This window comes from Acartia tonsa, chromosome 4 (genome assembly GCF_053477335.1).
Source record: "Acartia tonsa isolate MP-2025a chromosome 4, ASM5347733v1, whole genome shotgun sequence".
NCBI lineage: Eukaryota > Metazoa > Arthropoda > Copepoda > Calanoida > Acartiidae > Acartia > Acartia tonsa.
The window spans coordinates 32,270,707-32,295,146 of NC_137263.1; the positions used below are offsets into that span (position 1 = coordinate 32,270,707).

General features: G+C 34.0%; 3 protein-coding genes across 12 annotated transcripts in view; 1 reads left to right on the forward strand and 2 right to left on the reverse strand.

The window, feature by feature from the left end:
- The window catches only part of LOC145316818 (cell division cycle protein 20 homolog), a 47,088-nt gene extending 46,957 nt beyond the window's left edge, over positions 1-131 (reverse strand). For all 3 annotated transcript variants that reach the window (XR_013878721.1, XM_080157561.1, XM_080157560.1), the window contains exon 1: positions 42-131. Coding sequence is in view for 2 of the 3 variants with exons in the window: in XM_080157561.1 (XP_080013687.1) it covers positions 42-90 (49 nt within the window). In the remaining variant the exon portion in view is untranslated. The remainder of the gene's footprint in view (positions 1-41) is intronic.
- Cdc27 (cell division cycle protein 27) overlaps positions 1-24,440 on the forward strand; it is a 147,664-nt gene that overhangs the window by 118,408 nt on the left and 4,816 nt on the right. For all 8 annotated transcript variants that reach the window (XR_013878714.1, XR_013878716.1, XR_013878715.1 and 5 more), the window contains exons 2-13: positions 17,085-17,197; positions 17,441-17,498; positions 17,731-17,769; positions 18,239-18,358; positions 18,743-18,842; positions 19,193-19,386; positions 19,695-20,431; positions 20,679-20,919; positions 22,299-22,466; positions 22,744-22,992; positions 23,180-23,359; positions 24,249-24,370. Coding sequence is in view for 1 of the 8 variants with exons in the window: in XM_080157558.1 (XP_080013684.1) it covers positions 17,112-17,197; positions 17,441-17,498; positions 17,731-17,769; positions 18,239-18,358; positions 18,743-18,842; positions 19,193-19,386; positions 19,695-20,431; positions 20,679-20,919; positions 22,299-22,466; positions 22,744-22,992; positions 23,180-23,359; positions 24,249-24,370 (2,294 nt within the window). In the remaining 7 variants the exon portion in view is untranslated. The remainder of the gene's footprint in view (positions 1-17,084; positions 17,198-17,440; positions 17,499-17,730; positions 17,770-18,238; positions 18,359-18,742; positions 18,843-19,192; positions 19,387-19,694; positions 20,432-20,678; positions 20,920-22,298; positions 22,467-22,743; positions 22,993-23,179; positions 23,360-24,248; positions 24,371-24,440) is intronic.
- Positions 108-10,955, reverse strand: PolD1 (DNA polymerase delta 1, catalytic subunit). The gene is made up of 20 exons (XM_080157557.1): positions 10,719-10,955; positions 10,157-10,239; positions 9,589-10,027; positions 9,232-9,308; positions 8,775-8,979; positions 8,521-8,631; positions 8,120-8,257; positions 7,492-7,608; positions 7,170-7,337; positions 6,880-6,958; positions 6,174-6,309; positions 5,915-6,009; positions 5,685-5,775; positions 4,936-5,096; positions 4,595-4,723; positions 2,836-3,064; positions 2,007-2,572; positions 1,349-1,398; positions 1,145-1,235; positions 108-639 (listed from the first exon to the last, which is right to left on the reverse strand). Exons 1-20 carry the CDS (start codon positions 10,904-10,906, stop codon positions 511-513), a joined length of 3,282 nt encoding a protein of 1,093 aa, XP_080013683.1. The 5' UTR covers positions 10,907-10,955; the 3' UTR covers positions 108-510.

Here is a 24,440-nt window from a genome sequence, read left to right on the forward strand (position 1 = left end):
AAAATGTAAATGAAATGAAAAAGTATAAATCTGACTCTTACCTAATTCCACGGCTTCACTGAGCATTTGGTCAAAATTAAAATGCGACATTTTCAAAATAAGTAAAATTTCTGAAATAATACATTAAAATAAGCATATAAAATTATAATTTTCATCACAATAATTTTGATTGATTAACATAAGGTTAAAAATATTTTTGGTGGTTTTACTAAAACAAAAATAGGTTACATTAATTTATATATACTTTTATTTATTTTAGAATATAATGCCATTGTCATTCATAGTATGAAATGAAAGATTCGTTTTTCTATAAAACTCTTACTGTATACTAAACCTTTTCTAAATGATATACTTTGATTATCTGATTATCTAATATATTCTTTTAAAAGTTTAGTATAAATGCCAGAATAAAAATTTGACTTGGGCTAATGATACATAGAATAGTTAATTAATGAGAGTTAAGAGAATTTAAATGACACATGATTAATAACTAGAAGAGGCGACCATTGTTTACCACTCCATGACTCCGAATCTTTTGACAACCTTCTCCTTTTCTCCGAGATCAAGCTGGATCTTTTTCCTGAGATAGAAAATTGGACAATCTCTGCTGGTACACAGTACCTCCTCGTGTAGGCTTCCCTGAAAATAAATTTTGATTAACAAGAGTAACACATTTAATAGTTATAACAACCATAGAGTAAAAGAGATAATTTTTGGCTAAAATGTAATCGTTAAAAGAGGTAAACAAAAGTAAAAGTTATTGACAATAATATTATAATCGTAAGATTGGATATTTTTTTTAATCCGTACATAAATAGAAAAGTTTTTATATCTAAAACTCAATAATACGGACGTTGAAAGTACACTAATTTTAGAGTAGCTACGAACCTATCCTTTCAAATTTCTAATGCCACAATAGACCAAATTGAACGCATCACAAAAAAGGTTCCAGGACAAACACAGGAGTGACAAACGTCGGAGTATACAAACGCTGGAGTGTCTATTAAGCCAATTAAATAATTCTATACAGGTTAGGTTAGGTTAAGAATAAGATACTAAAATACAAATAAGCCCCCCGCATGGGTTAGGCATTTAAAAACACAAAACACAGAAAACCAACACTATGTTTAAAGCCATAGCTAACCTGGCAACGCTGGCACTGTGTCCAGAGTCTGGCGAATTTTCTTTCCAGTTCAGAGGTTTCTGCAACCATTTTCTGGAAGATGGCGGATTCCCTTAATCATAGATTTTTGTTTAGATTCTTAATGTCACAAATATGTTAGACTGATGGAAAAGAAAAAGCATAATAATAAAGATATATATTATTAATATGTTTTTAAAATCTTACTTTTTCTTGCAATGAGGACAGCAGGCATCGGTTTCAACTGATAAGGGAACCTAAATAAAATTTAAGCATTTGAAAAGAAACATTTCTACTCAGAAAAATAATCAATTAAAATCAAGGAATTTTATTTTATCTAGGTAAATAGAAAAAAAATTTCCTCCGTAGAAAAAATCATTATGTAAATGTTTAAGACAAACAATACATTTTGTCTAAATAAGGATTATGTCTCACTGATGGAAAAGTTAAGTTAGAGAGTTCATCCATTTTGTACTATATGTACATTATAAATGTTCTTATTTTAGATGACAATAGGCACACCCATGAGAAGCAAAGCAAGCCTAAATAAATTGTTTCATTCCTGAGCATACCCCCCCTAAAATTTTTCTTAATTACTGAAAGTCTTGTACTTTCAGATAACACAAAATGACAGAACTTAAGGCTCAGAATAGGAACAGTTTTTTTCACATCTTTTTCCTACAAACTTATTATCTATTTAAGATCATAATGAGTAGATAGTTGTGAAGCTACCTTACAAGGGCTTTAGGACTGTCAGAGGAATTATCTGATTAATGAGGTAAGACATTACCAGGAAATATCTATCCCTGACACATATGTCAATTTAAAAAACATATACCATTATATTTTAACAATAGTGACTAACCTTGCAGCCAAGACAGGTCATCTTCTTCTTGGTGAAAGCGGCAAGTGCGCCAACTTTGCTGGTCACCACAGTCTTCGTCATAGTATGCTCTCCGCGCAGCAAGATTGACTCGGCACGGCTGTCGCCAAGAATTGGCTCGAACAGTCGGAGCAGCGGCTTTGTCAACATGTTAGTCAGATAATGCTGGAAGTCAATAGCAACATTGTTTTCTAACACGTAGATCGGATCTTCAGCCTTTGCGTAGGCAGGTGTACCCTTGCTGGCGGCAATAATAACATAAGGCACACGATCACCTAGCTTGGGCGCGTTGCCAGGATCACGTTTCTTCATTTTGTTGGCCAGCTCCACGTGGGCCTGCTTGGCAGCATATTCTTTGTCAGTTTTAGTCAGCTCCTTGGTGATGACCAACTGGGAGATGTCGATTCTGTTGCAAAGGAGATCACTGATGGTTTGCTTCACATAGTCGACAGCTCCGTTAGGGTTGCGTTCAATTAGAATCTTTTGGAGGCATGTGTTTAGCATACTGGCAACTAGGGGACAGTTGTCTCGTCTTACAGTTTCAATACCTAAAATGATTGATTGAATTTAATCAAGCTGTATTGGAATTTAATACATTAAAATGCTTAAACTTTAAGAATCAATGTTCTTTGAAAATTCAGAACGAAAATATGTCTTTTTTTGGGACACTTTATTTCAAGCCTTGGCGAATTTAATTCTAGACTATTCTAAGGTGGAGTAATCAAATTCTATAACGGAAAAAGTATTTCCTTACCGAATTTTCTCCCGAAAAGTGGAAATATCAAAGATAATGGTATAAATAAAATCATACCTTTACAATCCACCTTATCATAAGTTTCTGGCCGCGTAAAATAAAGACCCGCGTATCGTTTCTTATTAATCAGCAGGTAGGGGAAGTAAACCTTCTCGAACTCCAGCTTGATGGGCTTGACAAAGCTCTTGGTGACTTCCTCCGCGGCCTCCTGGCCAAGCTTCATTGCCGCCTCCACTGTGGGTACGCCAAACCTTACCATCACTGAATCTGTGTCACCGTAGATTACCTAAATAAATAATTTATTTTTTTACCCTATGTATGAATTTAAAAATCAAGTATTTAAGGGTAACAAAAAATTAAACACTAAAAATTACTATATTTGTATTATAATATATACCTATGGTTTCAAGAAATTATTACAAACTTAACATGATTTTTAAAAAAAACTAGGTAGGGTAAAGCGGGGCGATCTCGGTTTTGAGGTGAAGTCGGTATTTTTTTGACCACCTTCATTAAATGACATTTTTCTCCATGTTCTAATCGACTGACAGAAAAAAATCAAATTTGTTCCTTATTAAATTGCCTACAAAAAAGTATAAAATGAAATTTTTGTGAGATGAATTTTTAGGGTACTTATTGGGTCTTAAAGTCGGACGACAAAAAAAATTTTTTTCGATTTTTTTTGCTTCGGTCGGAAAAACGGTAAGTTGGACAAAAACTGGTAAGAGCTAGAGCTTAGACGTCTTCAGGGGACTTATTAAGAATCTAATAGGCTATCCATTTCCGTTTAAAACTTTAAAAAAGCTTGTATAGTTTTTTCTTAAATCGACTAAAAGTGAAGCGGGGCGAATTCGGTTTTTTCACTTTTTATACTAACTTTTTAAATTTTATATAAAAAAGTGAAATTTTCGAGAAAAAAAGTCATATTTCTCGTACTTAGAAAAAATTTATTTTTTTTGTAGAAAAAATTGTCCGATCTTCATAATTTTTTTTGTGAATGCTCTTTATTACATTTAGCAACTTTAACCTTTAGGGCATGCTGTAATTAAATCAATATGTCATAGGTTTTTTGAAGCTGGAAAATCGACCACAGATTTTGCCAAACTTTTCTCTTTTTTTCAACTTGATTTTTTTTAGGAAATTTTGCTAATAGAACTAATTTTTTTTTTGGCCAAATCTATTCAAAATTGCCTGAATTTTAAGGATCAGGCCTTTAAAGTCATAAAAAGTTATTTTTTCTAGTAGTATTTTTATGTTTTTTAGCAAAAAAATTTTCGAAAAAAAAAGTCAAATTTCGCGTACTTCGGAAAAATTATTTTTTTTGGTAGAAAAAATTGACCTATCTTAATAAATTTTTTTGTGCATACTCTTTATTACATTTAGCAACTTTTACCTTTTGGGCATGCTGTAATAAAATCAATACGTCATCGATTTTTCGAAGCTTGAAAATGCCCTACCGACTTCGCCTTAAGGCGGGGCGAAGTCGGTGCCGTTTTAGAGATCAATTTTGACAAACTTCCCAAAGTCCTAGGTTTACGTCCTTTTAGGACCTGATCGACTTTTCCGAGATCTTTCTACTGGTCTTGGTCCCATTTAAAAAAAATAATTTTTACGATTTGCAGGTTCAAAAAACCGAAAAATACACCGAGTTCGCCCCGCTTTACCCTAGGTACCTAATAAGAGACGTAGGAAAAGTTTTGTGGATTTGTCGAATGTTTTGCTTAATTCAAAGGTTCAAAAACAATGACAAGTGAAGAGAACATGTTCCCAAATAAATTACTTGGTATTTTTGCGTAGTTTTCAAATTCTCACATACCTTGGCATTATGTTCATAACCATTCTCAATAGTGTATCTAGATTCCACGGCAGATTTCGTTTGCTCAATCATATTACGACCAAAGGCTGTGACTGACTGAGATATCTCAAGACAGGGCAGTTTACCAACCTAAATGAAACATTAGTGAATTGAATATTATATAGCCACACTCTTCCCTTATTTACAATTCACTTTCAAATGAAGTGCTCGAGTAGGCACTTTGAGGGAAACCACCGATATTTCTATATTTCTTATTTGATTGTTTCTTTGATCTTTAGTTATTAATTAAGGAATAAAAGTTTATTTTAAGATGGATAATTAATTAAAAGAAAAATATAAACCTGTGCTCCAGTAAATCCATAAACAGAATTGGCGCTGATTTTCAGGGCCAGCTGACGGCCATCCAACACTTTCTTCTTGAAAGGATCCGTCTCCTTTTTCAGGTCGGCCTTGGCCTTCTTCCTGGCGGCCAACAGGGATTCCAGAATTTCAGGTAACAGACCTACAGGTAAATTGTGTTAATAATAATAACACATTCTGAGAGTGTCCGATGGTTTCCGCAGAAAGTCAATGAGTAAAAATAGCGTCAAAAATGATGAGGCTAATTATCTATAATACAAAGTAGAACGATGTCTGTATGTCTGTTTGTTTGTCTGTTTGTTTGTAGCGAAGGATCTCGCTAACCGCTGAACCGATCGGGTTCTCCTTAACAGGATAGATTCTCATATGTCCCGGGAAGGTTTATAACTATTTTGGCGGAGGGTACCACCACCCTCCCTAGAGAAATTATTTTTTTTTAATTTCTCAATTTTAGAAAGAGATTTCAACGAAAAACAAACGTCTAACGTAAATTTTTTTTTACTTTTTCTTTTAAAATCTAAAATAAGAAATTGAATTATTAAATTCGACTCTCTCCTCCTCAAATGCCCCTAGAGGCCTCTAGGGGCGTAGCCGCTAGTAATTAATAAAGTGCACGAAATTAGTAATGAAGAATCCCTTGTTCGTAGTCATCAATAACTCAGCAAGGACAAGAGGAGTGTCAAAATGTATTTTATCAATAGCTAGACTGTGAAATAAAAACAAGCAATACCTTTTCTGACTGATGCTTTGACAAACTGATTTCCACTTGGAGTTTTGATGTACTGGTCGGGGGATAAGTTGTATTTGGCTACAGAGCCAGCCTAAATATTTCATTAAATAATGTATAGAATGGTGTGGGCGATCATAATACTAGAGAAAGAGAAGAAAATATAGGTAGAAATTTATATAGTAGTGTGGGCTAGCATGATACTTTGATACAGAAAAGAGAAAAATCATTACCTGTAGTAGGGATGTGTAGCAGAGGTTATGGGCCATCATGATGCTAGGGTACAGAGAGGAGAAATCCAAGGTCGCGATTGGTACATCATAGTAACCTTAAATACTTAAAGTTATTGTATCCATCTATAGATTTAAAGCTCCAGAGTAAGGAATGCGGGTTTGACATCTGATATTGGAAATTGTAGATCATTACTTAACCATTTCTCAATTATATGATTGTGTTTCCTCATTATTAAATACAAAATAAAAGAATGTTCACCTTTAACAGGTTCAATAACAGTCGCGCCCTCGTAGTTCTCCTCTGAAGCCTGAGACTGGTACGTGGGCATAATGAGGTCCTGCTCCTTTGCTTTCCTTATCAGCTGTGACACTACTTTGATCTGTTGACCACGGGTCTGAAAATAGGAATTTCATATCAAAATAACTTAATAATTAATAGATCATAAAATTCTACATCTTTCTCAAGGGTAAACCTTTTAGTGTTACTCTGGATATTTACCGGTAAATATGATAAGGGTACACCTGTTACTCTGAATATTTACCGGTAAATATGACAAGGGTACACCTGTTACTCTGGATATTTACCTGTAAATATGACAAGGGTACACCTGTTGCTCTGGATATTTACCTGTAAATATGACAAGGGTAAACCTATTACTCTGGGTATTTACCTGTAAATATAAGAAGGGAACACCTGTTACTCTGTATATTTACCTGTAAATATGACAAGGGTACACCTGTTACTCTGAATATTTACCTGTAAATATGACAAGGGTACACCAGTTACTCTGGGTATTTACCTGTAAATATGACAAGGGTACACCAGTTGCTCTGGGTATTTACCTGTAAATATGACAAGGAAACACCTGTAACTCTGAATATTTACCTGTAAATATGACAAGGGTACACCTGTTACTCTGGGTATTTACCTGTAAATATGACCACCTGTTACTCTGGGTATTTACCTGTAAATATGACAAGGGTACACCTGTTACTCTGGCCATTTCCATGTAGTTAATCACACACATAAGCTTATCCAATAACCTACAAATATACATCATTATCCTAATCATCTCAAGTTTTAAAAATGAGTTTGTTAATTGCTTTATATGAATAAAAACTATGATATTATAGGTGATTTTTGTTATTAAAGCACTTGCAGGCGTATTTATGTACATTATTTGCATATGCCAGCTTAATTATTCATTCAATCATTACCATCGTTAAATTAAAATAGATAATACAACACCGTGACCTTAAAGGCAGATAAGCGTCTTTGAGACAGTATACAGCCAGTCTACGTCTTGACTGTTCATTGCCATGCTGGAGGTCTGAGATAACTGAGTGATGCACGTCCTCTTTCTGTTCTTGCAGGAAGTGGTAAGAAACAGCGTTCAGTGTGTAGGATCGAAGTTTATAGTCCCTAAAAAATTGACATGATAAGATAAGTTTTATCTAAATCAAAACTATTTTGGCCATTTAGTTTTTTGACAGTAAAAAATTACAGATAATTTCTTGTTATTTTGTTTTAACTAAAAAACATATTCTATTTCATTTAAAAGTTACTTAGTTAATACCTGACAAGAATTAAGAGCAGATCAAACTGAACTCTGCCATCAATATTAATGGACTTGTTTTCTCTCCTTCCCATCTGCTTAGACTGTAATACTGTTTCCTTGATTTCAGAAGGACGGCCTAGATTCAACAGGAGTTGTTAAGCAAAGTTTCAGATAAAAAATTATACATTATGAAAGAGGATAGAGGACTGTTCATCATTGAAGAGGTTTTAATTAAAAGTAAAAAAAATTTTTTTTTTGGCTTATGTATTAATTTTTTTTGGGGGGGGGGGATTTTAACTTCATTGGTAAAACTTTAATTTAATATTTTAATGCAACTAGAAATTGCCAAGAAAAGGTAAATTAACCTGACAAATGCAATTCATCGGAATACTTATAAGTAATAAGATATTTCAGTATGGCTTTGAAACCGATTGATAACCGCTGGATTAGAATCGGATCTCAGCCATACTGAAAAATCATGAATAGCATGAATAACATAAAATTTTCCACATATATCAAATTAAAAGATTACTATTTTTTGTTAGCCCGGGCCTTGTTTTAATCTTGTAATTCTTCGTTTTAATATCCACGGAAAGCTGTCTATAATACGATACGATCACTGTTTTTAAACACTAACAACTCATTTCCTTTGATTCTGCCAAGCATCTGGAAGTTCTTGACCTTCAAATGTTTAGCCCTGTTGATGAGGTATGGGAGGTCGAAATTGTTGATATTGTAACCAGTGATAATGTCGGGATCCGCCTCTCTGATAAAAGTTGCCCATCTAAAAAATTTAAAGATTGTTTTTAGAATGAGATTATATCTTTTCAATGGATTCAAATGAAGTCTAAATTGACCTATACTAAACTATAAAAAAAACCTGAAGTAAAGACTTAGTAAGCGTCTTATTTCGTACATGAGGTTTCAACCAAATTTAAACTCGATTGAACGGCTTCCTTTTGTAGAAGTTTATAAAAAAAATATTGTCATTGACAAACATACTACCTACCCCTTTAAGGATTGAAATTAAACAGAAATAACTATCACCTGTCCAAAAGGTCTGCTTCTTTTTCACATGAGATAACATGACTGCCAACAATCTGAGCACAGGAACCAAGGGTAAACACATTGCGAATAAATGGTTCCCTCTCTCCTTGTCTAAAAAAATATTTTTAATTATAATTGAAGAAAAGAAGATTGCACATACTAATGAGTTTATCTAATCCCTTCAGTATTGTTACACTTGTTTAGTCTACTTGACAATAATTGAAACTGAAATCAATACAGAAATTTTATTTCACCTGACCATCATATTACCAATCTGGATAACCGGATCCTTATCCGGCTCCGGGAAGATACCCTTACGTCCGGCACACTCAATATCAAATGATAGAACTCGCAGTGGGGCGACGTCTTGCCAGTCACCCTCAGGGGCATGTGAGATAACTTTCTCCCATGAGATGTCCAACTCCAACTGACAACGTGTCGTGATTCCATTTTTACCCTCTAAATATATTAAAACTTATTATTAAACATAGAATTCAACAAGACCCACCATACATAATAAAAAAAGCTATATATTTATATCTATTCTATTTTTTTATTTGTTTATATAAATTTTCTTAATTGCAAAACTACATAGTATCCCAGAATATTTTATAAGAAGCACATTTTATCTCCGGTTGCAAATCCATCCATCCACTGTCTTAAACAAAAATCATTTTAAAAAAAATTAGGCAAATGTTTAAGATTTCTAACCTCTTTCCCTCTTAATCCATGAGCCCGCGGGGATCTCAAGCCAGTTACATCCGACAATGTTAGCGTCTGTCATATACCTGAACAAAGCAATCTATAATGAAGTATATATTCTTCAATGATTTTTATCCAAAATAAAGAACAAACAAATTGAATTTAGTGGGCTTGTGTCTTCTAAGATCTTAAAACAGAATGGTTTGCAGATGGTTCTAACATTTTTATCAAATTCGTATAGACAGATATAATATCCATTTGCACTGCAGTGGGATAAGTTCCCTAAGAGAAATAACACTCCTATACAATCAGAAATTGTGACAAACTCTCTTTTAAAAAAAAAGATTTAAATAATAATTAGGTTACCTAATCTCAAAGTCAATATTTGCTTCAAAAGCTTTCACTGTCATACCACCAATCCCTGGAACACTGACGTCCCCTTTCTCCAACAAACGTTTGGATGGGGCTATCAACTTCGGCACTGACACTGTAATCTTAATAAAAGTTGACATCTGATTGCCGTGAAATCCATAGATGGAGCTCTTTTCAAGCATTGACACATCTAGGACAGCCTCCACAATACTGTATGGGTTGGATTTCATGTCTGCCAGAATAGCAGCGTTCAACGCCTTCCTAAAGGCTGGCAGGTGATCTGGTGTGAAGCCAGTCGGTGCTGGTACATAGAAATAAGGATGGAAACCGTGGATGTGACAACAGATAGAGTTGCCGGCTTTAGTCACGCCAAAAACACGCATGATTGGGGCAGGACCGGAGTTTGCACCTGGCATGTCAGGACGGGCATCGCCTGAAACAAAATCAATTTTTCAATCAAAATTTTCTTACTAACAACTTGTTTAGTAAAAAGGCAAATTTTCATATTCAAACTAAAAATACTTTTTTTCATTACAAATATAACTTGAAAAATATTTGTTACCTATATAATGATCAATGTCTAACTGTTGAAAAATAAGTTTATCTTTTTTGGGATCAATTTCTGGCAGCTCCGGTCTTTTCCACCTAAAATTAACAATGTTAAATAATAACATTTTAAACAGCATTATAGAACACTTAGCATTTGTTTGTTTCTAAACTTTTAATAACATGAATAAAAACATTTGATTCCTTTTACCCTGGGTAATAAATATATTACCTAGGTTTTTTTTATCTATGTCTTTATGGAATTATGTCACGTAGAATCCCTGAAACAGCTAACATGTTATTGTTTTATGTAGCCGAGCAAAGCCTTAGTTCGTAAATTCAACTGGCAAAGGGATTTATTTGATGGAAACATATTTAACTTGCCTACTAAATTATATAAATAGGCTTCTGATGTTGTAAGATATTATTATGCTAAAAAAGGGAATCTAGTCAATAAACATTACACTTTACCTATATTTCTCATTCACAATATACCTACCTAAGCAAATGTTTTTAATCCAATAATTTTGGGATTTTTTTGTAAGATTAATTCCACAATTCATTATTAAACAACTTACTTGGCAAAATATGCAGCATCTTCATCAATGCCCTCCTCAATACCCTGTGTCATAATATCATTCAGATCCATCTCCTCGTCCATGGCGGCCAGCTGTTCCTCGAAGGATGACGGCGGGGCCAGGTGGTCCATATCATCGTCATCGCCGGTGTGAGGCCGTTTCACGCCTCCGAAGCGTTGACTTGACATGTTAAGGATGTTACTGTTATCTGAAATCAAATAATTTTAACATTGATTTACTAAGCAACACCAATTTCCACCCTCTAATTATGTGATGAATTAAGTATTATTCTGACAACCTTTAATATTATGTAAGTTTGTGTACCTAGGTAACTAAGGATTAAAATATATCAAACCAGACAGTATCCCTTTCTCCCTGGAAAAATACAATCATTGATATATACCCATACCCAATCGTCACATCATAGCTTTAAGCTATTTTTCCTTAAAATTTAAAATAAAAATTAACATAAAAAATGAGGATAATGAGAACAATGATTTGCTGTGAAAGTACAATTAAAAGATATTTTATTTAGGTTTGATTGGGTTGTACAAATCTTCAGAGTTCAATCTTTAATTTCAAATTATTAATATTTAATCGTTTAGAGGGGTTATGTTTTTTGGCATAATAGATAAATTTATTAATCTTTATCAAGGATCTTAAGGGATAGACTACAAATTTGATGTATTGTGCCAAATAAAATTACCCCTTTTGTAGATATTTGAATTTAATTGGTTAACAGAATTAGGACACTGAAGTTAAGGTTTATACAAGCCAATCAATATCTAATAACATTTTTAAAGCAGCGACTGAATTATAAAACTTGGATGAGATTAATCAGTGATAAATAAGTATAAAATTACAGCTTTACGTTAAACTTTCAATTTAAAATTTTTCTATTATTTCTGCTACTTGTCTTGTTTGAATTGGCGGCTTTAGAACACTGTTGTCACATTAACAAATCAGGGGATGGCCATAATTGATGTTTATTATAATAATGTATCAGTATGAAAAAATATTTATATTTCTTCTTTCTTTTATAGGTAAAATGTTGAATATCTATACGGTAATATAGAAATATTCAAAGATTTAAACGGAAATTTATAGAGGACATATTTTGCAGGCAACATTGTTCTATGGTGTGGTAACTTTTTATCTAATCAAACCTTTTTTTCCAAATATATTCTACGGCAGTGGTTTCTTAAAAAGCTGCTAATGTGCTAACTTACTATAAGAGTCTCTTCCTGCCTATCTTCCATCTGTACGACACACTTTTACCAGCATTTTATGTTAAAACAATGCGGGGTATATATTCTTAGAACCCCTGAGCTCTTATTACCAGCTTGTGGCTATTTTATCAATAACATTTTTAACTCAAGTTAAAAAAGCAGATAAAAACTGAAGGAAAAGTAAAGATTCATTTCTAAACTAAACTTGAAATTAGCAAAAATAATTTTAACTAGAGATAAAACTGAAAACCCTACAATTTTTTTTCTGTTTTTGCCTAAAACTTACATGCAATACAAATGACAAGTGGAAACATTTTGTGGGTATATACCTAAATTTGAAGGGGGATTTCACGCCCCAAGTATATATAATTTCAGAGTTATAAAAATATACATTCATGGAAAGGCAAGGGACAATTACTTCCTACGCACACACCACCCAAATTGCACTAAACAAAACTAACCTTTTAAATTTATTGACGAAAGTATGAACTCGTAGTTTGAACCAAAAATAAAAGAACTCAAAGTTATGAAGCTAACGCACTACAGAACGTTTTAGTATAGTTTACAGTCCAATGACCATTCCCTCTCCATATTTTCTAAAACCTTATTTATTAAACGTTAGTGAAAATGTTGCCACGCCCTAAGGAAGGGAGATCAATGTACTGAATGCCGCGCACATTTAAAAACCTTTAACGCCTCAGCAGCTGACTTTTTCATTTACAATTTTTCTTGAAAATTTTCATATTATACTGTTATTATTGTTATGATTCATCTAAATTAGTGTTTTCTATTTTATTTAAAGAAAATTGGTTCCCTAAATTGTTTTATTTTAGTATTTTGTTTTTTGATGATATCTGTTTTAGGTAACCCTTGGCTAAATAAAGATTTTTTAGGTCACATGATTTAATATGATTTGATAATTTGACTAAATTGCTGTAAGAATAATCCTTATTATTACCTTTTAATTATTATTATAATACCAGTGGATTCGCCCTTAATATTTGGAGGGAGGGCAGCAAACCGCTTTTAACCATCCCAAGATTTCGCATTTTCAAAATTAATGGTACGTATATATGTAAAAACCATTCTGAGACCTACCGGAGATTTTTTTAAATATAACGATCGGTTTAGTGGTAAGCGAAATCTTAACGGACAAACAATCCCTTACCACCTGATGTTAGGGAATTTTAAGAAATCAAATTCTTTACCTACTGGAAATATTTTTTTTAGAATGTAGGCATCTAAAAACTTTAGTATTGGGAAAGTTTCTAGCTTACTACTTCTCCGCCTATTAAATATGATGCTTTTGTATTATTGAACGTAAAGCAATAATATATATAACTATTTTTCCTATCTATTAATAAAGACTAAAAAAGGAACGAGGTATGGGAATTTAATTTGTTGTTTACTTTTTTATATTTCACTGCAGCTTTGTCGTCACTGTAGGTTGAAAATTAGGGGTAGAGAAATAAAAATCATCATAACTCCTCCAAATTTTAAGATAGATCAATAATATTTGAATCATTTAATTCCCTATTAACAGTAGTTTTAGAAAAACCTTTTTTTATTTTTTTATTTACCAAGCAAAAAGTCGAAAAAAACACTTTTTAACAAAATTTATGCTAAAAATGATAACTTTTCGCAGAAATTTACGGAAAATTTCTAAATCAAGTAATTTATACACGAATACTTGTTAATTGTTTAGCAAAATCAAATATTATGTATAAAATTCTTCAACGTTGACAAAAAAGTGGTTTTTAAGCTTTTAATCGCAAAAATCGTTAAATTTTCGATTTTATATCACTGCGCGCAGCTTTGTAACCAATGTAGGCTAAAATTTTGGGGCAGTAAAATAAAAATGATCATAACTTCTACAAGCTTTAAGATAGATAAATAATAATTGGATTATTTAAATCTCCATTATCAGTAGTTTCAGAATATTTTTAAAATTTTTTTAATTTGATAACAGAAAGTCGAAGAAAAACCGTTTTTTTTTACGAAATTTAGGCTAAAAAAGTGAACATTAGTTTCGGTAAAATTCGGTGGACTTAGAGTTGACCGATTTGAATTTTTTTTTTTTTAAATGTTCATGAAGAATTTCTTTATCTCAAACATCTTTTTTTATATCTCTATTGTATTTGCAAGGCAAGTAATAAACAGATATTTTAGCGCCGTTATTGGTAATTTTTCAGGGGTAATTTTGTTTATTTGTGCTCAAAAATTATCTTTTTTAAAAGCATTTATATTAAATTCAAATAATTAAAAGTAGATATTCGGAAAAAAAAGTTCTAAAATATTTACATAAATCACTTAAAAATAAGATTTAAAAAGCCCTATTTTTCGTAAAATATGCGCTCTTCCGTGACGGGTCGGAGTTGAAATCGGAGATTTTGTGTATTTTGCAGAATGCTCATCCCACAGTGCGCGCATTATACTTGACAAAACTGCAGTGATTTACCATAACTCTGAAGTTATATTTTATCTACAGTGTCGCTGATTCCCTATTCAACTAAATATGAATGTTTCCATGCAGATAATTTACTAATATTATATCTCCAAGCTCATATGTATATGATATACGATACCTAGTATATTATGTGATGATTTATTACTTGATAAGTTGGATTTATTCATTACCTAGTTATTTTTTTTTAAATGTAATATTTTTTACCTAAGTATTAATTTAAAATATTTGCATTTTTCAGGTTTAACAAACGGATGGCTGGTTGAAAACATCAGAAGCTATCAAGTTTCTGTAAAATAATATAAAATGATTGGTGGTTTGTTTTGTTACAACCACAAGGGGGAGGTGCTGATATCTCGGGTGTACAGAGATGATATAGGACGCAATGCTGTAGACGCCTTCCGTGTCAACGTTATCCATGCGAGACAACAGGTTTCACTTATTTTAACTTTTTAACGGGTGTTCTTCAAAACTTTTTATAAATTAATCTTATTTAATGTTTTTGATGTTTAAACCAACAACAAATTGTATTATTTTCTATACTATTGCAGGTTCGCTCACCTGTGACTAACATTGCCCGCACCTCATTCTTCCACATCAAGAGGTCCAACCTGTGGCTTGCGGCCGTAACCAAGCAGAATGTGAACGCTGCAATGGTCTTCGAGTTTCTACTCAAGTTCGTGGAGGTCATGCAAAATTATTTTGGGAAGATTTCCGAGGAAAATGTTAAGAATAATTTTGTGCTAATCTACGAGTTGCTTGATGAAATTGTTGACTTTGGTTATCCCCAAAACACTGACACTGGGGTACTGAAGACCTTTATTACCCAGCAGGGTGTCAAGTCGGCTAGTAAGGAAGAGCAGACAGCCATCACCAGCCAGGTCACTGGTCAAATTGGATGGCGTCGCGAGGGTATTAAATACCGCCGCAACGAGCTGTTCCTCGATGTGCTGGAGTATGTCAACTTATTGATGTCGCCGCAGGGTCAGGTATTGTCTGCTCACGTTGCTGGTAAGGTTGTTATGAAGTCTTACCTATCTGGAATGCCTGAGTGCAAATTCGGTATTAATGATAAGATCAACATGGACTCAAAGGGAAAGACCAACGAGGACACCAAGTCTAAGTCTGCAATTGCTATTGACGACTGTCAGTTCCATCAATGCGTCAAGTTGAGCAAGTTTGAGACGGAGCATGCCATCAGCTTCATTCCTCCTGATGGTGAGCATGAGCTGATGCGTTATCGCACCACCAAGGACATCTCCTTGCCGTTCCGTGTGATTCCTCTTGTCAAAGAAGTTGGGCGCTCTAAGCTTGAGGTTAAAGTGGTCGTGAAGTCCAGCTTTAAGCCTAGCCTCCTTGCCCAAAAGATTGAAATCCGCATTCCCACGCCTTTGAACACAAGTGGTGTTCAACTAATCTGCCAGAAAGGCAAGGCCAAATACAAGGCTAGCGAGAATGCAATCGTTTGGAAGATCAAGCGTATGGGTGGCATGAAAGAGTCCCAGATCTCGGCCGAGATTGAGCTGTTGACAACGGACACCAAGAAGAAATGGACGCGCCCTCCCATCTCCATGAACTTTGAGGTGCCGTTCGCACCCTCTGGATTCAAGGTGCGCTACCTCAAGGTGTTCGAGCCCAAGCTGAACTACTCTGACCACGACGTGATCAAATGGGTGCGCTACATTGGCCGCTCCGGCCTCTACGAGACCAGATGCTGAATCAATCTGAAATTCCTTTTCAGCATACTTAATTGTATTAATGACAATAACTCATATTAATGGTCACTCAGGCCTAATGCATATTTTAAAAGTAAAAAATATTCAATATTTGTCTAGTTTTATGAATTTAATTCAGCTAATGTTAGATTATAAAGCATTTAAACATTGTTAAGATTATGATTATTAATTAACTATTTCTTTTTTGTTGATCAATGATTATAATTTGTGTATGTGCAGTTAGAATTTTAAAAATTATAAAGTTTCAAAATTGTTTTTACTTTATGTAATAAAAATTATATTGAACTATAGTATAAAGGATTATTTTACCGTGAGAATTTTAATACAATTTTGAGACTTAAGAGCTTTGATTTATTTAGCATAGGTATTTATCTTAAACTATTTAATAAAATTGAAATACCAAATGTTTTATTGATTGATTACTCGCGTGTTATTTACAATTAATCTAGTTTGAATGAAACCTGTGAAGAATAGGCTGCAGTGATTAGAATTTTTGTCTTGACCAAATATTTTATGTATGTAGCAAAGTTAATTTATCATTCCAGTGAATAATTTATTCTTTTTTTATAAAATGGTTCTTTCTTAATGTCAAAAAATGTTAGATTATTTTACTTTTTAATTCAATACAAAACTAATATTGGTTTTACAAGTTTTAACTTAAAACATTATTGATTTTATTTTATTTAGATAATAATTCTACATTAAAGTATGTATCTCTCTCTGTAAATCTCATTTATTTATAAGGTATTATTACTAGTGTTCTAGATATTTATACTAATATGTTCTTATACCTACTTTCAATATGTAACTTTAAAAATGTAAAAGTCCTTGTTAGATCAAATTCTGATTGTATTTAAACCTATGAAATATAAAAAAATATCAAGGTATAAGAACATAACATAAAATTCTTTAAGTTTTATCCTATTCTGTCTTTTGTAGAATGAATTAGTTAAAATAATTTACAATGCTTGTTCAAGAGCCTGTGGAGAGTGCTGTTTGGCACTGTCTCAATCATTATGCATACAATGATGCAATATTTTTGGCGGAAAGGTAAGATAAATTGGTATTTCATATTTTCTAATTATAAAAAATGTCTATACATTTTGTGCGCTAAACTTTATTTCACTTTTGACTCCAAGGTCGTTAGATAAAACTTCTTATTTTTTTTTGAAGCCATTAAAATCTGTCAAAATTCACATTATCGTTTTTAATATTTATTGTAAAACATAACTTAAATACAATAAGATGAAAGTTACCTACTAGATATCTTTTTTTATTTTCAATTTGTTGCAGGTTGTTTCACGAGAATTGGACAGAAGATTCTTTGCATCTAGTCGCTACTTGTTATTATAGGAATGTTTTTGTTTAAATATAACTTGTTTACTGTTAAAGATCCCTTAAAAAGCACCCTCAAAGTTTTTGTGGTATTTTGAAAAGATATGAAAAAAGGATCGTAATTACGAGATATTTTTATCCAAACTCCTCCATTCCTTCAGAGAAAAAGTTTGCAAATACTATCTACGATGATTCTACAACTAATAAAAAGTAATAATTGAAATATTTGTCGACAAAAACATAATTTAAGGTCTGGTAATGTAGATAAATCCTATCATATCCTTCAGGTAGAAATATTTTAGAAATACTTTGTACAAACCAATCAAATCAGTTTAAAGCCCGTAATCCCTTTACTCTCTGACCCTAAAACCAATTTTTAGTTATTTTTGTAGGTAAACTCTTATTTAGACAATTTTTAGAAGATTCATATGCAGCATAAAGTGATATTATGAAATGTCTGTTTGTCATCTCGTTTCATATTTCATTTTTTTTTATTAAAAGAAGAAAATGAATAATTTAGGCATTTCTTGATGTGTGCATATTCTATATATATACTAGTTGCCTCACTCCTAGCCTCTAGGGGAAGGTAGATGGCCAGGAAAATAGCATAAAACCACACCAAGACATTTAAAAAGCTTCTCTGATAAGTACATCTCAGTACAGTATTTTCCGAGATCTTCAGCTTCAGACAAAAAAATCTTTATATTACCTATAGCCTTATAGGATACTCTTGTACCATATGTAACTGTATTTTAGACAAACGGAGCTCGCACCTCTTCTAACAGATATTTGTTAGCTAAGTGTGCAGTCCAACTAAAGAAGGATCATGAGGCGGAGAAAATACTTTTATGTAATTCATTAGACCCAAGACATGAGGTAAGTAATATTTGTTTTCCTAACATTCCTATAGTTTCCTTGGTCAGTATGTACCTAGTACTATGTAGCGTATCCGTTAGTCATTGGGGAAAAGATGGGTTCCAAATCCGCGTCATAAATAAAGACTTTATTAGGTTCACCTACTGCTGCCATGTCAGATGCCCGAAATTGCGTATTTTATAGTATGATTATGGGTAATGCCTTGGTCTAAAACAGGCGCAACTTACCATGGACAATTAGGACTTCCAGAAAAGGGTCGTGAAATTAAATGGACGGTTGTATAAAAATAAGATGTTAGCACTTTGGGGCATGCTATAAAGGTCAAAACAGCATTAAAAAACAGGACATTTTGGGGGAAAAAATATTTATTAGAATTTTTTTCAGGTAAATTTAGATGAATTTACGTCAAGTTTTGGAGACAAGACAAGCTTTGCTCTGCAGCTGTTGGCTGGCATCTATGAACGTTCAGAACGACGAGATAAAGGTTTGTAGCCTAGTATCAATTTGTTTACAATAATTTTAAAAATACATGAGGTAATTTTAATTATCAAAATAGTTTATAATTCTCTTTCTCTGTTTGTCGGTCCGTAACCACATGAGGTAAATGTGATTTTCTCGGCTGCTATTTGTTTGAATTTCTTTTTCGTCCTTATTTTTATGACCGTTGAATATTTTTTATAATTAACTTCGTCCATTGATGATTTATTTGTGCTTTGCTACTTATGGCTGTTGTCATTCTTGTTTCTTTTTGAATCAATGATATGTTTATCGTTTAGTTAGTAATCCTATTTTATCAAAAATTTCAAAACTGAATTAACTATTTTATTTGTTTAGCGACAGAAATAGAAAAGAAATTATTGAAGCTGAACCCGTTTTTGTGGTCCACCTTCCAGAGCATGTGTGATAGAGGGGAGCCTGTGGCCCCCCACGCCGTCTTTGACGTGGATAATGTGGTGCACAACTTTGCCTTCTCACAGGGGGTTAATCCCCTCGTCAATTTGGTCAACGCGAGCTTCGAGCAAGTCAAGGCAGGATATAGCTTGCAAATTATTACAGTTTTTTTTTGTTTAAAATGTTAATTTTTTTGCTTTTCTTAGTCTAGATTAATAAGAAAAATCACGAATTAGAAATACAAGACATACAAAAGTCATTACGTTTTTCCAATCAATTATGATGAACCTACTTGACAATAGTTAAAAACCTTCCCCGGACCTGTCCTAAAAGTAGCTTCAATAAAAGAGTTTTCGTTCCAGCTTTTGATACAAATAGACGGACTGTTATTTTGATGTATGAAAACTAAATGTTAGAATAATAATCACAAGCTATATTATATCAGGACTTGATGGGTGCACCAGATTTATCAACAGCTGTTGGCCCGCAGCAGTCACAACTGCCTCCCACAACCATGGGCACACCCTGCCACAACAACTTGCCACCACATTTCGCTCCCCATATTAAAATTAGCACGCCAGACAACTATAATCGCACTTGCTCATCGACTAGTAAAAACGAGTCTGGATTGAATATGAACGAGACTTCTCTAGGAGGGTGGAGTACTGCTGCATCAACCCCTATGGGGGGTGGTAGTGCTAACCTAACTGGGGGTATTAGTAGCATGCAGATTTCTGGTATAAACCTATTAAATTCAACGACAGACAGTGATATTTGTTTCAATAGATCCAGCGTTGTAGGGTCCACTGCCGCTGGTGGCATCCTCATGCCCGCCCCACCAATGAAGCCAAAAATGCGCCGGTTAAAAGTGGCGTCCAATACATCGCTTAGTGGCGGTACCAACCATAATGTTTCAATTCCTTTGTTTGGCGGAATGGCGCCATATGTCAACGGTAGCGGCGGCGGCGGTGGTAGCCCACTTTGCCGCACAAACGGCTTTACCATCCGAACTCTGGAGTTTTCTGCGTCACCACAAATTCTTATGTTAACGCCAACTTCTACGGCGGCATCGGCGGATACAAGTAACATATCCTTCGCCCCGCTGAAACAAAAAATTGCCACCACGCCATTTCCACCGAAGTATCCGAAGCTGCCTGAGTGTCCACTAACTCCTTGCTCCAGGTTGGATGTTTTTGATACCTGCTAAATATAACCAAAACATTGGCAAATTGCTTTATAGTCTAAATCTTTATTATTGAACATAATGTATTAAGAATTAGCAAGGCAACTATATAAACTATTGTTACAGTATTTCCTGCAACTTCAAATACTTTCCTTGTTAATTTTTATGGCAAAAGGATATTAATGAATAAGTTTGTCATCTTGTATCGTATACTTTGTATTTATGTTTGATAGTATTATTGTTTAGATCCCCTACCCCAAGCAGTGGTGCTAACTCTGTTATAACAGACACAGCCGCTTCTAGTGCCGTTGTTAGCACCGGTGGCGGCGGCAGCTCTGGCCACAAGAGGGTGGCTATGGCCAACAAGCCGCCAGCTAACAACCAGAAGCAGTTGGTGCTTGGTCAGTCCGTTGGTGGTGGTAATCTCATCACTCCACAGAATACTATGACAACACGCCGCTCATTAAGAATTTTTGGCTCAACTCAGGTTAATAATGATTAGTACCTACTCAAAAACTTACAAAGGGGTGGTAGGTTGTGCTAAAATTCCGTAAAGTTCGAGTTTTAATCTACAATACAAAGTAGAATGATGTCTGTCCGTCCCATAAGATCTCGGTAACCACTGAACCTATTGGATTCTACTCTTCTGGGAATATATCTACTGGTCCTGTGGTTGTTTAAAGCTATTTTCATGGGAGGTGGGACACCCCCAACCCCCTAAAAAAAAAAAAATCCCCATAAGGATTATGAGCACTCATAGAACAAAAGCATAAACCTCACTTATAATTTTGTATATTTTATAAAGGGATTAAGCCCCTAGAGGCTAGGGGCGAAGCCGCTAGTCTATAATACAAAGTAGAATGATGTCTATCCTGTCCGTCCGTGCTTCTCTTAAGAGCTCGATAACAACTGAACCTATTGGATTCTACTCTTCAGGGAATATACCTACTGGTTCTCTGGTGGTTTTAGGCTATTTTCATGAGTGGTGGGACACCCACAACCCCCCCCCCCCAAAAAAAAAAAAAATCCCCCTCCATTTTTTTTAACGGATGGTTGTTGCACCAGTGCAGTGGTTCTGAATTTTTATTTTTAATAACCTCTTTGGGCAAAGCCCCTTGAGGCTAGGGGCGCAACCGCTAGTGCTTAAAAACAGTAGTAGAAAGATAATATTTAATAAATATGTGTATTCCTTATTGAAAAGAACCATAGAAAAAAAATTTTAAAAATAATATTTAGTGAATTGAATATTTTCGTTCTACTACCGTTTTTAAGTCTTAAACTCACACCTTTACGGAATTTAGCAAATTTTACCTCCCCCTTACATAAGGAGAAATATTGAACTTAGATGACAATTGAATTACAAGAAATGAAAGGGGACATTATTATCTTTTCTAGCATTGTTTACATAGGAGATTTTGCTTTGACTATTTAAAGCTTGAACGAAAGGGGACTAGCCACGAACGAGAGCAATTGATTCTAAGCACCTTCCAGCATTGATCCATAGTATTTTCTAGTGAATATACTAGGTTTATGTTTAATATTTAGTTAATCAACTAAGAAGTTAGGTTTCACCATGTTTTTATATGAAAAAATACTTTGAAATGTTAAGCATTATTTGGTGCAATGTCATCAAATGTTTTGATGAGTTCAAACTGTTGTTTAAAAGCTTAATGCAAAAGTATATTATTTGGATTAAAAATGTATATTGGTTTCACTAAAAAAAATACTATAGATCAATGCTAAAAGGTGCTTAGAATCACTTACTCTCGTTCTTGGATAGTTCTCTTTATCCAAATTAAAAGTAGAAGGGAATTCAATTTCGTATCGTATCTTAATAAGGTTTCTATTATTTTACTATGCTTTTAGTCTGTGAAAGAGAACAGCAAGGGACTGGAGAAGCGAATCTCAACTCGTAGTCCGACTAGGAAGGTCAAGTCCAGGATTGCCAGGACCGAGAAACAGCTGACTGAGATTGAGAACAATGAGAACAAGTCTCTGATTACAGATAAACTTTCCGCTGCGGATAATTCGTCGGTAAGAAATTCTTGATCGAAATATTTCTAACTATAAATGATACAATAGTACCTACTGTAAAAATCACATTTGTGTGACAAATCCTTGTTTCAGTATATGGGATTGGGCATATTTGTTATATTTCAATTTTAAAAAAGGATTACAATAAATATTTAAAGAAGTGTGATTTATAAACAGATTTTGAAACCTAATGAAATAATCAAATATTTTTCGTTTGAACTTCTTTTCAGCCTGCATTTTCTACTTGTAGGTTAATCAATGTCTCTTTATCTTGCAGATTCTAACTGATCACGAAAAAGCAGCGGCGTCTTCCACCACGGAGAAAAGTAAAATGGGCGGGCGCAACCAGCAGCATACAACAAATGCGACTGCCGCCGCCCCACCCAACAACCGGCTGTGTCACGATGAGGCTGTGAGACTCCAGCGGTCAAGTGCCGCAGGCCTGATGAACCTACTCCGCCAACTTGGCAGTGTTTATGCCGAGGTCGCGAGGTTTAATTTTAAAGAAGCTATCAGGAGAATTCAGGTATTTGAGACTTTTCTTCATATAATAATACCCCAAGTCAAAGCTTTCACGGAAATTATTTGTACATTTTTTTTCTAAATGTCGGTCGTTTAACTCAATGGTCATCATAGAAGAAATAGAGACATACAGCAGTATAAATGGTGAAGGACTTTAAAAATAGTAAATAAAAAAACATTATGATTTTCAGGGAGGAGGTATTCCTGACCACCACGCCCGTTCCAGTTGGGTTCTCAGCCTCCTGGGCAAGTGCTACTTCGAGCTGAACGAGTACACAGAGGCAGCAAAATATTTTAGACAAGTTCGGGAACAGGATCCGTACAGGCTGGAGATGATGGATCTGTACAGTACTGCACTCTGGCAGCTACAGGTAAGACTAAGGATATCTATTTTTTTTGTTGCTAAAAAATCAACTGTTAATGTAACTTTTTAGACTAAGATTAAATCATAAGCATTAAGCCATAATGTTCAAGCAAGCGAAAAGACGTTGATAGATCAATAGATGCATTGTGTAGCATTACAATAATCAAACTTTTTTTTTGGTCTGCTAAATATTATCAGCTTTCTTCTTTCAATCTAACGCGAATCAGAGCAGTAGTAGTTACAATTTTAGTCCGATGCTTTATATGACTAAAAATTGCAGTGACAATTAACTAATATATAAAAAACTAAAAAGGTAAATTATACAAGGGGTGGGGGGGGGTCAGTTCTGACACATTTACGCAAACCTGGTGTATAGGCTTTATCTTTGGACTGAGAGGATAGGTTATCGGGGATAAATTCAATCTTATATAATGAATTTCCCCCAGATTTAAGATTTTTTGGATAGGCCTCCAGGTTCCGGAGCTCCAGGCCTCCAGGTAGTCTCTCTACAAGTAAAACTGATAAAAAAAAATTTTTTTTTAAGAGTTAGATGTCAGCTTATGAGACAAAATATGTATGTTTTTTCTTTAAATATTTGAATAACAATCAAAAAGAAGCATATTTTGTTTTATAAGTTAACCTCTAACTCTTCAAAAAAAATCTTATTTTTAATTTTTACCTGTACAGAGACTACCTGGAGGCCTGGAGCTCCGGAACCTGGAGGCTTATCCAAAAAATCTTAAATCTTGGGGAAATTCATCATATAAGAATGATTTTATCCCTAATAACCTATCCTCTCAGTCCAAAGATAAAGCCTATACACCAGGTTTACGCAAATGTGTCAGAACTTCCCCCCTCCCTTATTTATAGAAAAATAATAATACAATATTGCTTAGGATGAGGTCGGTTTGTCAGTACTTGCTCAAGACCTGGTTTCCAGAAACAAGCTTGATCCTGTGGCATGGTGCGCCACTGGTAACTGTTTCTCACACCATAAAGAGCATGAAAATGCTATTAGGTATGGAGTATTTTTTATTCTCTTATTAATATAACTAAAAGAATACCTAATATAAAGAAAATAGATCATT